The following is an 18,094-nucleotide window of genomic DNA, read 5'->3' as shown; positions in this document are numbered from 1 at the left end:
TCCCAGCCAACATTGTGACTCCCTTTACCTGCAGTTCTCGTGTAATTTGTCATTTGTAGCTTGGCTCTTAGCTGACATGTGCATCAACCTTGCTTGTTGCTGTGCTTGTATGCTTTGCTCTGGTCTCTTTTTGTGTGTAAAATCGTGGTTGGAATCTAGCTCTTCTTACCTGTGACTCATGAATTCAGGTGTATGGGTAAACGACAGGGGGGAGCACACTAACAAGCTAATTTTGTGAGTATAACAGCATAATGTTGGCTGTCCGTATGGCTTATAATGAGGATCCTGGCAACCAAAACATCTCACACTTGTATTTTGACCCTTACAATGTCCATCTGATGCTTAACAAGCCAACACACTCAAAACTGTCAAAAAAAGTTTTGACCAAGACCACAGTAGGGGTGGGGTGTTAGGATCCATTTCAAAAATGGGAACTTCACTACTGTGATTTTCAATTTTACTGCAACCTTTTCACAATCTGCACTTCCCTTATATGTCAAATTGAGTTGCTCCATCCGATGCAAGCAGACGAACCCCTGCAAGCAAGCAGCAATATTTCACCCAACCACAGTGCACACCCCTCCTGTGCGTGCTGTGAATCCCATCCCTCCCCACCTAGAGTACCTATCCTGGCAATCCTCTCTCATCTCCCCCCACCCTGCCAGTTTTACAAGGATACCCCCCAAATGTCTCACTTTGAACAATGTCTTGGCATATTGTGCTATTATCCCACCTGATCCAAGCCTGAAGAGACAAGAGAACATGTCAACATTCTGCCTTAAATGCAACATAGCTTGCTTTGTGCAGGAATACAGGCCTCTATTATAAGGTAAAAAAATGTTCCAAATGAAGGCTGTTGAGTGTACAAGTTTTCCATTTTCAAACTTCTCCAGGAATCAGGATGTCTTCAGCTATGTGTGGCCCACACTTCAGCTCCGGAGTTTGTTAGCTGTTCAGGAATACATTTTGAGCCAGCAGGTTGAAGACACGGTGCACAGCAGGGAATGCAGCTATTCAGGGCCAAAGTTGGAGAGGGTAACTAAGACCTGCTTGGAAGGCAGCTTAACTCACAGAAGTGAAGATCAGATTAAAGAAATAAAGGATCATCTTACTTTTGGATTTATTTTTGCTTTATTGCAATCAATAGCTTAAACAAGCCACCCATTGTAAATACCCATTTGTTTGAGGGGAAGGGAAGTATAAAGACTAACATTTGGCAAGAAGTAAAATGTTAGTTTATGTTAGGCACTATTAAATAGAAAAATGCTATAATACACATATTAAACTTAACATTCCACATGCAGCTCATTTTGATCAGTTTTATAATTTCTTCCATTACCAAAAGTTATAGAATGATTTTGAAAATATTAATTTAAAAAATTCTGCTAAAAACATAAGGCTCAATACAGACAAGCATAGGCACAGTGTTCGTGCACAAAGAAGTCCCATGGAGATCAACTATTTGTTTACCTTGGTGAAAGGAAAGGTTTACAGGCAGCACAAAAGTACTTGCAGGGAATGTGAGACCCATGAGTGCCTACCATATCCCCACCCAGCCCTTCCATAACGCATGAAAGGAGGACTGGATAGAGAGGCATTCATGAACCTCCCTTTCCAGGCAATGTGCATTGCTCACATGTGCATTTATGGTTTTTGGGGGGGGGGGTATGTCTCCTTGTGACTCCTTTGCATGCAGGTGGCACACGCATGATCAATTGTATAATCTAATACAATTGATAATCTGTTGCATACTTTAAAGTATGTAGATAAAAGGATAACATCATGTATTATTCTTTAACTCATTGTGACATAATTGGCAGGGAAAATACCAGTTCTGCCTTGTACACTTCCTTCCCACCAATCAAACTGTGAATCTGTTTTCGTTGTGATCTTGATTTGGTCTCCAGCTTTGAAAGTCAAGTCCCCTGGCTGTTGTCCTTCAAATGGATATACTGCTGTCACCATCGTAGAATTGGTACAAGACTTTCCTGTAAAAGAAATGCATTCAAGACCTAAGGCTATACTTGACTGTAAACTAAGACTTTCATACAGTGGAGAGATACAACATAGCAAATGTGACATCTTAGGCTACAGAAAAGAGCCTGATTTCAATTAGCATCAACAAAACAGTACAAAAATGGGTACCAAATATTATTAAGGGTCTAGTTTGCTCCATTTTATAAACTGCCTTCTTTTTCTTTTTTTCCATTATCCATCTAGAAAGTAGCAAACGGCTAGTCAACTGCTGTAGATGGACTAATGGGACTTGACGGTGGGAAAGGGATAGTAGCTAAGCTGAAGAAGTATATCGCTGGTATGCAGCTCGGATATAGTTTGCTGAATTTCCTGATATATTGCATTAAACACACACACAGTGTTATTAGAGTGAAAAAATAAAGAGAGAGAAATAGTTCAAAGATCATGGAACATCATCAAATTTTTAGGCAGGCTGCATGTCTGCCAACTGTTGAAAGTCAAAATATTTGCTAAGAACCAATACATGAAAATGTTTCATAGCGCCTCACTGTAATGCTGAACAGTAGATGAAACCATTAACATCTGCAAACAGACCAGGGCACTTCCAGCTTAGGTTTGCTGACAAAGGGACTAATTAAGAGTTTCAAAAGTTAAAGAGTGGAACAACTAGAAAGTTGAGCTCTTAAAGTCTTGCACAGACTGCTTATAAGGTCTGAAATCTGAGCTACCTACCAGCTCAAATTGAGCTGTCATCTTAATTAATATGTAAAAAGTAGTCAGGCTCACAAAGCATGTAGAAAAGCAGAGACTATTTAACCTTCAGAAATTCATTTTGTGAGGAGTTTACCTTAATTGTCAACACTGTTTAGGAAACCAGAGTGGAAACTGACCAAGAAAAAACTAAGTGAGAAGATAGGCATGATTTAAGTGTAATGCTAGCAAAGCAAAAGCTTCTTCACGTGTATAGAAGCCAGTTTAATTGAAATGTTGTGTAAGTGCAAAGTCATTGTTACATAATTTGTTTCATCACAAAACTTTTTGTACTCTGAAGAGCGAAATGAACACGCCCCCCCCCCCCCGCCCAACCCACACAAGATGGTGCTATGGTGCCACATTCAACAAATATCTAAGCTGTGTTGATCAGTTAAGATGAAACTGGCAAACCAAATAAGTTATGATGATGTTAACTGTGAGACCCATGTCTTTGTTACAGTAAATCCAATTTAAAAGGGGAAGGAAGTCATTTGATAATTTAGAAAGTCATGATTAGTAGTTGTTTAAAAAAAAAAAAAAAAGCCTTCAAACACAGCTCTCTCATTTTTAATTTTGGGAAATGGAAGAAAGGGAAGCCACTGGCCCAAGCACCATTTCAGAGATGACCATGTTTTTAGCATTAGAGCTTCCCATACCTAAAATTGTATAGGCCACGGAATCTCTATAAGTGCAAATTGTTAATTAGGTCCTCCTAAGCAGGAAGTTTCTGCCCTGTGGCTTTATTTGGGGACTAGGTTAACAGCTTGGTGCATCGGAGAACTCCAGAAATGTAAAAAGTTATGCTTGGCAAATTGTTTTTTAAAAAGCTGCCTGGGGCACATTTTTTGAGGGAAAACAAGGCATAAAATATCTCAAATCACCACCAACAATAACACCCTCAGGAAACTCAGGAACCCAGAACTCCCAAATGATGCTTTCTTGGCATCCACACAATAGTGCTCTTGAACAAGAAAGCGGGCTCCCAGGAAATTAATTCTCCCTCTCTAGAGAGCACCAGAAATTATTTCCACAATCTAACAAAAGAGTCCACAGAGTTTGCTAGCTCATACCACCAGCCCTGTTGCGCTAAATATGTGATCAAAATAAATCTTAGAAGCCAACATTTGCCAAGATTTCTTGCTTGATCACCAGGGAAAGTTTCTTGATCTCCATAAGTGACTAGCTGTTCTCCATTAGAGTATTCAAAGATCTCTGAACTAGAGCAAGGATTTTTAACTAAATTTATTTATTTGACTTCTATACCTCTCCATCATTTATTTATTTGACTTATATACCTCCCCACCATATTTAGTGCTCAAGGCAGTTTACAAGATACAAATAAAACACAGTATTAAAACTATAGAAATACAAACATTAAAATCTGTCATACGATATTAAAACAGAAGTGCAAACATTAATAGCATAGTAGAATACAAACACTAAAACCCATACATCTAAAAGAACAGTGCCATCACTAAATCCTACTCATGCTCATTGTCTATAATAATTAAACCATGTGGAGTCAAGCCAATAAAAATATCTGAATCTGCTTCCAAATGCAAGACAAAACATCTTTGCTTTGCAGGCCCTCTGGAATTTTACGAAATCCCAGAGGGAGTTTCTTCTGTTAGTGCATTGCAGATGGAGGGAGCCGCAACTGTGAAAGCAGTGTCTCTGGTCCAAGAGCATCAAATGGCCCTAGGGTCAGAAACCACTAACAGGCCCTGAGTTGCAGACCACAGGGCACGTGGGGGGTTATACCAGGAGAAGCAGTCCTGTAGGTATGAGGGTCCATTTATAACTTCACCCCATCCCACATGGGGAACCAAGATGGTTTATATAATTCTCCTCTCCTCCATTTTATCCCCACAACAACCTTGTGAGGGAGTTTAGGCTGAGAGAGCGTGACTAGCCCAAAGTCACACCACAAGATTCCATGGCAGAGTGGGGATTCAAACCTGGTTCTCCCAGATCCTAGTCCAAAGTTTCCCTGGAAAGCACCCTGGTTACCAGCTGCCTCTACTCAGTTCTCTCCTGAGAACATCTAGACTGACGCACTGAGAAGATGCTGTTCCAGCGAGCACAATAAGCATCAGGGTGGAAACCCTGGAAAATACCTAATAGCAACTATGTAGCACCCTAGTGATTTGGCATGTAAGGAAGAGATTCAAAGAAATGTCCCAGAGAAATGTATTTACTAAGAAAGCCAAAAATGTCTTTATAGAAAGGTTTATAATCGAAATGGGGAAATGGTAGGATTCAAAAAGGGGTAGGAATAGAATTACACAGATCATAATAAGCAAGGCTTCCATTTGGAATAAGAGAGTTCTCTGAATTAATCCACATAGTTATCCCCAACTTGGTGCTGCTCAATACCTTTTAATACGTAGTAGAACATAATGGTGACTTATTTCTGCTGGAATGGATGTGATGTCATGACTCATGCCTTAGAGAATGTAAGTAGGAGAAATTGTTCCGTCTTGCACTTCACAAGGGCAGTATGTTTGTAATAATTTCTAGAAAGCATCCCATAGCTGATTATGAATGATAAAAACAACATACTCCATCAGGGTGACTAATGGATATTTGTACCAGAAGATTCTTACCCAGTAGGGATAATGTGGTATATCTGTTTATAAGCCCGATGACGTGCTCAACTTCGTAAATATGAAGAGTTGAAAACCTCCCTCTTCTTTTTAAAGGAGTTTATTGTAGCCTAGGCTCACTCTCTTTTGGGGGTTTTCTATTTCCTAATCAGGCTTGTAGCCTACGTTCAGTTAAAATAAACATCCTTCTCAGTGCTTCCCTTCCTCTGCTGTTACTATTATAGACTGCTTTAATGCTTATCATAAGGCAGGAAATCCCCAGGAAATAATTTCTAAGTCTATTTTTATGATTGCTTTACTAGGATAATACTATTTATGGCCCTTTAAATTGAGGTTCTTTTTCTGGCTTATACTGAAATGAAGTGTGTGTGTGTGGGGGGGGGGAGGGTTGTACCAAGCAGAATTCAGGATCCTACTGGGAATAAATACCTTGAAAATGCAAGCTGCAGGGACTGAGGCCTGTGCATGATAAGGCTAGAAAATGGTGCGGTTTTAGGTGCAGTTCAGTCAATGCCATTTTGTTAAATTGAGTAATTGGCAGACACTAAAAAACATACCTTTTTAGAATGATTAACTCATAGCAATTGTGCAACTTCTACAGACTAAACAAATATTTAGTACATGAATGATGGCTTACAGCTGGAATGAACAAGCCGTCAAGAATCAAAATGATTGAATTCCTCCCCAATCCAGCAATAATTCGAAGCTTGAGGCTGAGGCCTATCAGCTTATGAAGGCAGCAAATGACAGGCAGGTGTCTAGATCATCTGAAACCTATGAATAGATCATTGAAGGACACTGCGGAGGTCTGATAGACCCAAATCTCAAATTACTTTACTGCTCATTCAGTATACAAATGTGAGAGTGCAACCTCATTTGTTGTTCATGTCTGCTCTGTTCACATATGTGGTATGTGTGTGAATCAGACATCAGCACAGAGTTACTGACTCTAATGGTGAGAGAAGTGTGCAGTTAAGGGATGCAGATGTCTTCCTCCACTTCTCTGTCTTACCCCTCCCCTCCCCCAATGTAAAGCACCCAAACTTGCAGCCTTACTCCAACACCTAACATGGGAGAAAAGAGCCTGGGTAATGGATGGTGGGGAAAGTAAGGTGAGAGCAGACATTCTGCTCCTCTCACCTAGACATCTCTTTTGTTTAAACTGTATTCTCTCATTTTTTGCTTTATACATGAAAAGGCTATGACGCCCTCCCTTGCTTTTGACTTAAATAACTTAAATGGCACTAGAGGTATTTTTAAATTAAAAAATAAATATTTTATTTAACGTAGATGGGAGAGGTCAGGTGAAATCAGGGCTGAAAATTTTTGCGGTAACTCAATATACATAGATATTTCGGCAGCGTTTGATACAGTCGATTATGATCTTTTGACCCACTACCTCGCCAACGTGGGAATTCAAGGGACAGCATTAGTGGCTTGTCTCCTTTCTCCACGGTTGGGGACAGAGGTTGGCACTAGGGGAGAAGTTGTCATCCCGCTATCCACTAGTGTGTGGTGTGCCGCAGGGGGCAAAACTCTCCCCGTTATTGTTCAACATCTATATGCGCCCCCTTGCCCAGCTGGTGCAAAGTTTTGGGCTTGGCTGTCATCAGTATGCTGATGACACCCAGCTATACCTGTTGATGGATGGCTGGCCTGGATCAGCCCCGGATGTTCTAGAGCATGCTTTTGAAGCTGTGGCTGGATGGTTGAGGCAGAGTTGGCTGAAGTTAAACTCCTCAAAGACAGAGATCCTGTACTTGAGTCGCGGAAGTGTGAATTTGGGGCCCATGCTTCCTACACTCAATGGGGCGGTGCTTACACCGGCTCCAAGAGTTAGGAGCCTGGGGGTGATCCTGGATGCCTCCTTGAAAATGGAGGCCCAGGTCATGGCGGTTGCCAGGTCGTTGTTCTTCCATCTCCAACAGACCAGACAACTCGTCCCCTATCTTTCAACCCATGACTTAACTACAGTGATCCAGGCAATGGTTACCTCTAGGTTAGACTACCGTAACACGCTCTATGCAGGGCTTCCCTTGAACTTGATCCGGAGGTTACAACTGGTCCAAAATGCGGCGGCACGTGTCATCACTGGAGTGCCTTCTAATGCACACGTTACACCAGTATTGCGCCAGCTGCATTGATTACCGGTGGAGTACTGCATCAGATTCAAGGGTTTGGTTTTAACCTATGAAGCCCTATGCGGACTGGGACTGACGTATTTGCAGGACTGCCTCTCCCTATATGAGCCCCAGAGGATGCTTCGATCCAGCGACAAACAGCTGTTAATGGTCCCTGGCCCCAGGGAGGCCCGCCTAGCATCGACCAGGGCCAGGGCCTTTTTAGTCCTGGCTCCAACCTGGTGGAACGCTCTGTCTAAAGAGACTAGGGCCTGGCTGGATTTGTTATCCTTCCGCCGGGCCTGCAAGATGGAGGTGTTCCGCCAGGCATATCGTTGATGCTGGTTGGGCCTCCCCACTGGCCAACTAGAGGAAAACATACCCCCCTACCTACCCAGAATACTTTGGAGATGGTTGGGTGGTGGTGATGGTTATTGGAGAAGTCTGCTGCTGTGTGTTTTAAATATTTATGTGGTTTTATTGGTTTTAAAGTTATATGTATTTTAAATTACTATACCAATTGTAATCCACCCAGATGCGGGGTGCTGCTGATGCGGGGAGGGCGGAATATAAATTGAATTAAATAAATAAATAAATAAATCGTAGGTAAAATCAATACATAGACTGTGGTTCTTGTGTTTCAGACTAATGAGAGTTTCATAAGCTCTTCACAGTTACTTAAATCTTTATGTTGGGAGGCTTTTGTTCCTGTTTTTCCAAATCACTCTAGCACATTTCTCTAAGTACTTTCTTACTCTTTTGGTTTTAAGAAGGCTGGAACCTCTTTCCAGTACTCAAACCCCTTCTCCTGAAACATCAGTACTTGTCTTTGAGTTTTTAACTGAACCTTGAGGTCTCCGAAGGCAGTTTCTAAGCACACCAGACCAGGGATCTCTTCAGTCTGCAGAGCTAACTCCCTGTTTGACTGGGTAGGGAAATTCTCCTCTCGCTAGAGATCTATCCCCTTTCTTTGGTCTGAATGGGAGTCTGCACCTACTTCCCAAACTTCCTTGCCAACTTTTCCCCAGTTCTCCTGTCTGTGTTAACCTGCTCTCATCAGGGCTGAATCTCGAAACTGTCAGTACTTGATGTCAGGGCTTGTCGCTGCCGCCGCTGGGCAGGGCCCCAGCTGGGCCGGCCCTGATGTCAGAGGGGCGCCAGGGATACTGCAGGACCCTGCTCTGTGGAAGGAGGGATGGTATACATCACCCAGACTCCCTCTCAGTCCACTCACTGGCCTGCTCAACCTGGCCTGCTTACCCTCTGCGTCCTCCATCATCTCCTCCTCCCAGAACTCTCCTCCAAGCCTCCACTCTCGCACTGCTCTGCTCTCACTCCACACCATCACTCCTTACTCACACCCACCACCTCAGAGCTCTTCCTAGCCACCTTATATAGGGCTTCCTTTCCCTGCCCTGCCCTCCTTCTAGGCTTGTTCCCTCTCCTGACTTGGCCCAGCTGTGCCTTCCCTCAGGTGTTTCCCTCCTACCACTAATCCCTTCTTGGCTTCCTTGCCTTGCTGGCAGGGTGGGGTTGAATATGAGCCATCCCCAGCTGAGGTCTCCTTGGCCTTGCTCACGAGGAGCTGCCCCAGCCGGCTTCTGTGCTGCTGAGCATGCCTGGCCTTGCTCGCGAGGAGCTGCCCCAGCCAGCTTCTGTGCTGCTGAGCATGCCTGGCCTTGCTCGCGAGGAGCTGCCCTGACCAGCTTCTGGGCTGCCTGCTCATTGATGCCGGGTGGGGCTACCCATCTCCTCCCCCAGAATGCCTGTGGCAGCTCCACCTGGAGGGGCTTGGCTCCTAGCACCTCCTGAGCCAGGCTGCTGTCCTCTAGCCAGGGTGTGGCCCTGGACTGTAGTGGATGCTTCTCCTCCTTGGCAGGTAAGGGCTCTGTTTGGGCTGTTGCTGGGTCCCTATTCCCCCTGCCTTGGCCCTTTTCCTCTAGCCTGCTTAGCCCCCTCTCTTCCCCCTGAAGGGGGGGACTAGCTGGCTTCTCCCTGCTCCCTCCAGCCTTCTGAGGCTTTGGCCTTTCACCCCTTCCCCCTGGAGTAGGCAGGTTCTGGCTCTGTTTGCCAGACAGAGTAGTTGAACTGCTGTCTCCCGGCTGTCCCCTGCCGCTGCCTGTCAGCAAGGCCGGGGGATGTGCTGCTGACCCCGGACACTTGACTCCTCCTCAACTAGGGTTAAAATCAGACTCCCCTCTCCCCAGCATCCAGTTCAGAGGTCTTTCTCTGTTCAGCTCATGCTGTCCAATCAGATTCCTTGGAGTAGTCTGTCACTCAAAGCTCTCTGTTTCTATGAAGCTTTAACCCTTCACAGTCCTTCAGCTTTTTGTACAGCACTTCTAAACTTTTAAAAATTGCAGTCCGTCACAGAGGAATCAAAAGTCAAGGCAACCATTGCTCCACTTAATTTGACCCTGCACCTTTGCAACATCACTGTCACAAACACTCAGTCTTTTTGCCATGCAGGGAAACTATGCCTGTGCAAACAGAAGCATACACATAAGGGTGCTCTACAGCTGTTCTCTGGATCTCTGAATGTTATGCTGATGAAAAGCATATCAATTTACGTCTAAAAGGAGATACCGTATCCCCATTTGCATGTAGGGGTCCTTCTTACTGATAGGGAACATGGCACTGAGAAAGAGGAGCCCCAAACGACATATAGAAATTCACCGTCCCTATTTGTTTTCTTCCTCTGCCTTCTGAGAAACTGGAACAAGAATTCAGGCTGCTAAATTTGTATTTTTATTTTAAATATGTGGTACGTTGTCTGCCCTCCTGCGTTTTCAATCTAGAGGAGAAAGAGCAGTATTTCTAAATAGCACCTCTGTATCTCAGGGGACATGAGGGTGGCAGTGCAATGCTCAGAGCCCTTGGCAGTAAGTGTGAGATTGGAGATTATGATGGGACCGGTTGTGGCAGAAGCTACAAGTCTCTTTCTCGAGTACAGACAGCATAAATAAAAATGATACTTTTGTATTTGAATTGGATTAATAACCATGGAGATATGGGGTCAATTCCTGTTCTCTTTCAACATCTGTTCTTTGAAAAAGATAGAAATGCGCTCTTGGGATTTGTCAACATTATAGGTTTACTATAGGTCACTTCTGAATTGAGAAGGCTTTAATCAGCAGCTAGACAGCTTGTAGCATCTGTGCGGTGGCATTTAACTATGGAAATGCTGAGGATCACCTCCTCAGGCAGTGTTTCTCAGGGTAACGCAGCACCGCTTGGAAGAGAAGCAAAAATTGCTGCCAAAACTGCAGTGATGTTTAATTTGGAGCACCCTTCCTTTCTATAACTCTGCTATCATGACTGTTTGTCAAGTGAGCTGTCTGTCCTGTAGTAAAGGACACACAATAAAATATAGGGACATTTCCTTATGAAATGGTTGCTAAAATGATGTCACAAGTGTTAAAGTGGTTGAAGCTGCTATTTGATGCATGCTTACCTGGAAGCAAGCCCCACTGGGCACAATGGAACTTTTTTCGAACAACCTAGACTCATGAATTTAACAGTGTAGTAATCTACGCTGTTAAATTCATGAGTCTAGGTTCCCCAACCTGTTGAACCTGTCGGCATTTTGGAATTTTCAGATTACGTAGCGGATGCCACCACACAAGAATGGCGGAAGGGGACAGCTTTGGCCAATCACAATACTGAAATTGTTGGAAGGTTCCATACTAAAATGTTGCAGAATTTAATGCCAAGCATTCTTCTTTTAACAGAGGCAGCTGATTCTGAAAAGGTACTCCCAGAAGACACAAAGGTGATGCTTCCTGGGCTTTTGTGAAGAATTCTCCTGCTCTGATCTGGAGGAGGAAAAAGCTAAGACTGGCTTTTTGCTTTGAAGGAAGAGATGCTTTGAGGGAGTAGTGAGTACTAGGAAAGACACTGGCAGACATGATGGCACTCATATGCATTACACTGGCAGATCACTGCTCCAAAGAAAGCAAATAAGACCAGGACCATGTTAAGATGACTTTGAAGCAACTGTCAGCAAAGCTGCACTGTCCAAAAGGAAGCTTCAGATGGAAGGCGCTGTGCAAGCTAGTGATAGGTTAATGCAATACTGAAATAACACTGGGGAACACAGGAAGTTGAACACAGATCCCCAAATATAAGCAATGTTTTCATGAGCCTGATTTATTTCACAACAGTTAACAGGCAAGGGAAAACTATTGTTTAAGAAGCTCTCAAAGAATTGGGGATCGAAAGCCAAATGGTCCTTATACTAGAGCTCTGCATCAACCAATGCTGACATTTGCAAAGTATAGCTGCCGCAGCTACTTGCTAACAAAAATAGATGAGCTGCTGGGCTCCTTTCATCACTTAGAGGAGCTTCTGCTGCCATTTATTACCAAAAAGCCTGTGGCATGGCAGTCAGAACCATCCTGACCTAAATGGTTCCGGAAGCCCAATCTCATCAGACCTTGAACGCTAAGCAGGGTTGGCTCTGCACAGTTTTTGGATGGGAGATCACTAAGGAAGGCCAGGGTTTCTATGCAGAGATAGGCACTGGCAAACCATCTCTGAACATCTCTTGCCTTGAAACCGCTACAGGGTCACCTTAAATTGTCTGCAACTTGATGACAAAATAGTAACATTTGATTTATATATCACCCTTCAGGACAACTGAACACCTACTCAGAGTGGCTTATAAAATATGTTATCATTATCCCCACAACAATCATCCTGTGAGGGGGATGGGTTATGCCGAATGCTCATGCTCACAGAAAAACCCACAGAAATAAATCTGATTCAGAGTTAACAAAAATGCTTTCTGTTACAGGGAGGTCTTACAGGCATGAAGAAAGACCAGCTGGGGACAAAGTCATTTCATAACTGGGGAGCAACACCTGAGAAAGCCCGGCTCCTTGGAGAGACCCGCTGGACTACCTGAGAGGATGGCACTGTCAGTAGATGTTCATGGGTAAATCCAAGGAAGCGTATGAGCCGACACTAGGTGCCCCTCTCCCACTGCTAGTCTCTCCTGTGCTCGTCTCCTGCTTCAGACTTGGTATCTCAAATCTGAACAGCCAAGCCCAGTACAACAATGGATTTGGAACCTTTAGCAAGGTATGCAAAGCAAGCCTTCACCTGGAAAAAGCAGTATGCGTAAGCCAAGGCTTCACTCACACTTGTTCTGACTTTCTTGCACAATCCATTGAAAGCAGAATAGCGGCACTGTTGTGGCAGTGAGCACCATCCACATGTAGTAGCCCATTCTGGAACCCTACTGTACATCCATCTTTGCCCACTAATACAGATTTAATGATGCTCTACAAAGTTTCCAGGTGTTACACATCACATTGACATGACTTGAGGCTGGCCCTTCCCATCCTACCATCCACAACAGATAGGTAGCGATGAGAACAGATAAGGGAAGGACAGCTCACCATTTTATTAGCAGTGATTGTGAGGTGGTGCAATGCAAGCCTTAGAAAACCTGTATCCAGGATCTGAAAGCACTCTTGAGGGATTAATGATTGTGACTTTCTCCACAAGCTAATTTCATCATGCTACTGCAAGCAGGCTGCCTTGTTATGGAGGGCAGTGTTTCGGGACTATGTGTAGACAGTCACAGGACTAAAGAATTCTAAAATATGGTGCTGCTGTTGAATGGAAGTGAGACGGTGTGGGTGGCAAACAAAATGACAAGAGTCATTTTGGTTTATTCGCAACTTAAAATACAGAAGATACTCATGTACTGTGTGTTTCTAGATGGGAATTAAAAGAGAAATGAAGGAATCATAGTTGAAGTTTATATTGGAAAAGAACAGTGCTTTGAAAGCCACATCAAAAAATGTTTAAAAATCATAATATTACATACAGAAACACTAAGGAGATGATCTCATGGGCCTTGCGATTTCCATTTAATGCTACAGTGATTGCTTAATTATGTGTGACTGGTTCTGTATTGTAACAAAACTCGATAAAAGGGAGCAAAAAATCTTAGAGGCACTGCTTTTCCCAGCAATAACAGCAAATAAAGGTTAGCATTAAGTAGCACAGCCCTTGGGATATGGCCATGTCAAAATAGATTTGATTCAACCTTGTTAAAAAAAACCACAATTTTTTCCTTAAGCATTTGCCAAATATTAAAGCAATAGAAATGTGTGTAAGTTCTCCAGTTTTAGGTCTATGCATGGAGTAGCGACTTAATCTGGATTCTAAATAGCATAATCACTCTCAAAGAATGTCTTGAATTAAACTCCGCTTGGACTTGTATAAAACTATAATATTCTAACGGCAAGTGCAGAACCACCAGGAGATACTTAAATCTGTGGATCAGGGCCACACTGTTACTAAACAGTTTCTGCAAACTTGGGGGTCCCCCCAGGTTTGCAGAAAATCTGAAAACCTGAAAAAATTCCTTTTGGTGCTTTAAATTGCCTGCTAAATGCTTACCTCCTTCCTCCATTAACGAAGCTCCAAGCTCAGTGGGTGGCCGCCTACCTCGCCACTGGCCCCAGCCACTTGCCTTGCCACAAAAGAGAGGTAAGGAAGCTGGCCTACTCTCCCCTGGGAGAGGTGGGTGGGCACAGTGCGGGGATGCCTCTCCCCACCGTCACTGACAGCCTCCCTGCCTCCCCCTCCCCATCACTGCCACTTCACTCCTAGCCTAGCGTGGCTCCCTCCCCCAATGTCAGCCCTCCCCCGGGCCTAGTACTGCTCCCAGCATCACTGCCAGACCCTGCCCCTTCCCCCCAGGTCATCACTGCTGCTCCTCAGCCTGGCAAGTTCCTTGCAGGTCCTCACTTATAATTTCATAAGCACTCACCCACTGTGGCAGAGTAACTGGGAAGCTCAGAGTAACTGGGAAGTTCAGGATACAGTCTGTTTGGTGCTCTTACAGCTGTCAAAGAATCCAAAACATATCTTATTAATTCATCTCAGTTTGATATTGTGAAGCTATAATGGTTCTCTCAGAACTAGTGAAAAAACAAGTAGAACAAGAGAAAATAAAGAAATAACATAGGGGAAAGACAAAGATCACAAAAGTATTAAAGGAAACCTCCATTTTAATAGCCTGCCTTTGTGATGCATTGAACATTTTGACAAAAACTGGAGCTGGGAAAGGGCATTTTTAATAGTTTCATCTAGTCCTGCCTACCATGTTTGTTTTAATGAAGGGAGGCAGTTTTACATACATGTATATGCAGTATACTCATATTTTATGTACATAGAAGGGTGTTCCCCTGTCCCACCCCTCACTCCCTCAATAAAATAAATAGAGAAGCTGGAGTGGCAGGAAAAATTTGCTGCATAAAGTAGGTATACATAAATGACTATGTACACGTAGTGTACCCACTGGGAAGAAGGTACAAATACTAAAAGGTTCACAAGGAATACATTTGTTTTTACCAATTGTTATTATAAAGTTACCAGACAATATAGGAAGACAGAACTTGAAGGCACATAAAATTGTACAGACACACACAGACAGAGAACCTACCCTCCTACTAATACAATACCTTCTGGTGTAGAGCTCTCAGAAGTCCTGCGTGAATGTTGCCCTGAGGAGTGCTCATTAGTCTACAGCAAAGGGGGGAGGGCGAAAGGGAGAAGAAATGAAACATCCTTAGTACACAGTGAAATCCAACCCAAAGTTCTGAGGAAATCCAAAGACACTAACCCCACAGCACAATTCATACAGAACTTACTATGCAGAAGTATTAGTTTTCAGCTATTTAAACAGAGCAATTGATTGCGTTGTTGAATCAAAATCAATCTCAATCCACATGCAGTTGCTGGGAAAAATTTGGTCCTAGCTACAGTGACTAAAGTGAAATCAAAAGTGCAACTAACATAAAAATCGCCCAATGTATTTCAACCCCAACACCTGCCTCGGCATGGAGAGTTTCAGGGAATCTTACATCTTAATGGCTGTTTCTCCGTGTTCATCTTCCAATTGTCAGTGAACTATTCAAACATGCTATGTTATCATCATAAGCTCTATGGGGATCCAGTAATATAGCACTGACCTAAAGTTTTTGGCAGTCTCAAGTCACATTTGCCCAAAATACATTCCTGCTTTTCACACTGTAAAGACAAATAACAAACCTGACTTCAAGGAGGTTTATAAAAGTTGAGTGTGGAGAAATCTGTGTGTGGTAGCCCAACAGTACAACCTGAAGAGTTACACTTTCCAAGTCCATTGAAGTCTACAGGCCTAGAAAGTTCTAACTGACTTTAAGACTGTACTGTTAGTCTTCCTAGTATAATTGGTCTTCCTGTGAAGAAATTGCACATAAATCCTTGCACACAAGACATGATGTCTGAGCCTCCTGAAGATGCCAGTTCCACTACGTTCCCCAGTATTTCATATGGCTATTTAAAAATCCCATGAATAATTTTTAAAAGTTCACATTTATCTCAGGATTTAACCAAAATAAAATTACAGCAATGGAACGGATCCCTTTACTTAATGTAATTCCAGTCACAGTTGTGTTCCATTAATATGTACAAAGTATTATGCATTCTATCTAGTCACCAGCTTAAATAGAAAGAACACATTAATATTGTTCATACCTTTAGACAACTGATTCCTAGTGGTTAGAAACCTGGCAACCCGAGCAGTAGTTGAGTAGGTTTGTCATGGATGTCAGAGGATCACTTTAGCTGCCGGGCCTCACTAGCACAAGGCTATCCTGCCTAAGTGTATCAATAGTATTAAGTATTATTTCCATTTAAGTTGGTAACTAGATAATAAAACTTATCACTGACACTCATTATAAAAGTAAACATAAGGCCATCACAGATTTCAGAACAGCTATTAGGAATGTGCAATTCAGATTTGGTATTCCTTTAAAAATAGCAAATTTTAAAATTTACTGAACTCAAAAAGGAATATCGAATCAGATTTGGTATCCCAAACTCAAGTTTACCAAATTAATTTGGGTTAATTTGGTAAATTTTGGTAATAGTGGCCGGGCTATTCCTTTGCTAAGGAATATGAACACTGTTTTATACCTTTTTAATCAGATGGGAGGGGGAGAAAGGAGAGGGGAATTAGGCAGAGGCAGAAGGGAGGAGGAAGAGAGGGGGAGTGAGTGGTCAATCCTTGCAGGAGCTCTCCTTCTCTGACCAATGGGATTCTCTAGAAAGAAAATACCTTTTTTAAACTACTCGACAAGGAGTTAAATAGTCAGGCTTCCCTCAGAGCAGCCTCCATTTTGTGTGCTCTGTCTGCCTGGAGAGATCTGAGACGCAGCTGTTGGCTGTGGACTCTCTTTCTGGGGTTTGATCTGGGCCTGGCCTGCTTTGGACTTGATGTGGACTGCAATTGGATCTTGCTGCCCAGTGGATTCCTTCCTGCTGCTGCCTGCTGAGACCTGCACCTGGAGGTCTTCTACTGCTGCCTGGTTTGAGAGTCGTAGACTCATTGGTTTTTCTCTCTCTTTAGGGGTAGGGGGTTGGCCTGGTGTCCAGGAGGGATAGGGGTGGGAGGGAAGGGAGAAGTTTTTTTTAGTTTGCATTTTAAAAGCTGGCCTTTTTTGCTGTGTGTGGGGTGGGGTGCAGTTTTGTTTGACTTTTGTGTACGTGAGGGTTCTTTGGTTTGGGTTTTACTTATTATAGTGTTTATTTTGCTGTTATTCCAGGGGGGAAGTTCTGTTTTTTCCTGTTGTGGTGGTGCTTTGTTTCCTGTTGTTGGGATGCTTTGTTTGCTGATTTATAATCCCTGTTTATTAGATTCACTTGCTATTGGGGGAGGGGATGTTCTGTGTTTTTGCCTGTTGTGCGTGTTTTGTTGCTGTAAATTTTTGCTGGTTGTGGGAGGGGGAGGGGCCGTTTTACCCAGTTGTTGGCGCTGTTCTTTCTTTATAGAAGTTTGGTTGGTGTTTTCTGTTGGCATAGAAGCTTGGCTTGGTGTTTTCTGTAGATTTTTGTTGGTTGGTTGTTCTTCTGGTAGGGGAGGGCGTTGGTAGGGACGATGCTTGGATCACCTAGTGATGTTTGGGTGTATTTTGGGTATTCAGAATCTCTGAAAGGGTTGGGTGAACATTTAAAAAGTGTTGTTAAGATAGACTAGTTGCAGATCTTGTAAAGCAAAACTTAACTGGTAGCCTTTAGGGTCCAAAGAGTTTTTTCTCCTTTAATAAGCTTGTGTTGGAATTAAGAAATTCTATAGATATATAGGCTGCCTGTTACTGACATTTAAGTAGGTTTTCCCTGTCCACCTCTGGCTCCCTTGGAGCAAGGCCAGGCACATTAGAAGTAGGTTTTTTGTTATAGGCTTAGCTGTAGATTGGGGTTCAGGCCCAGGGGTAGCTTGATACCTGAAGAGGAATTCAGCTGCTTGATAGTGTAGTGCCAACACGTACCTAAAGAGGGCCTTCTAAAAATAAGTGTGTGTGTCTATCTCCAGGTTTAGACACATAAAAAACAAGCTTTCAGAGTAGGCAGGCAAGTTTTAAAAGGAACTTATTTTTGACTAGGTGCTTTGGGTGGGTTTAACTGCTTCATAAGACTATTTGCTAGTTAGGGTAGGTTCCAGGGGGCAGAAAAAAGAGTGATAGGAGACCAGGAAGGGGTCCTGGTGGAAAGACGAGGGATAAGACTAGATGGAGGGAGGGAGGGAGAGAGATGCTGCTCTCCCTCCACCTGCGCAGAGGAGGCCCACCCCAGCAC

At 43.3% G+C, this 18,094-nt stretch overlaps 1 protein-coding gene across 1 annotated transcript in view; it reads right to left on the bottom strand.

The window, feature by feature from the left end:
* Positions 1–1,658: 1,658 nt before the first annotated feature.
* The window catches only part of SH3YL1 (SH3 and SYLF domain containing 1), a 39,991-nt gene continuing 23,555 nt past the window's right edge, over positions 1,659–18,094 (bottom strand). Inside the window, exons 8-10 of the mRNA XM_054982579.1 lie at positions 14,938–14,998; positions 14,244–14,318; positions 1,659–1,988 (exon numbers count right to left, since the gene is read on the bottom strand). Coding sequence (XP_054838554.1) covers positions 1,795–1,988; positions 14,244–14,318; positions 14,938–14,998 — 330 coding nt within the window. The 3' untranslated portion in view covers positions 1,659–1,794. The remainder of the gene's footprint in view (positions 1,989–14,243; positions 14,319–14,937; positions 14,999–18,094) is intronic.

The sequence above is a fragment of the Eublepharis macularius genome, chromosome 1 (genome assembly GCF_028583425.1).
Source record: "Eublepharis macularius isolate TG4126 chromosome 1, MPM_Emac_v1.0, whole genome shotgun sequence".
Classification (NCBI taxonomy): Eukaryota; Metazoa; Chordata; class Lepidosauria; order Squamata; family Eublepharidae; genus Eublepharis; species Eublepharis macularius.
This window is presented reverse-complemented; position numbering and strand designations above follow the sequence as displayed.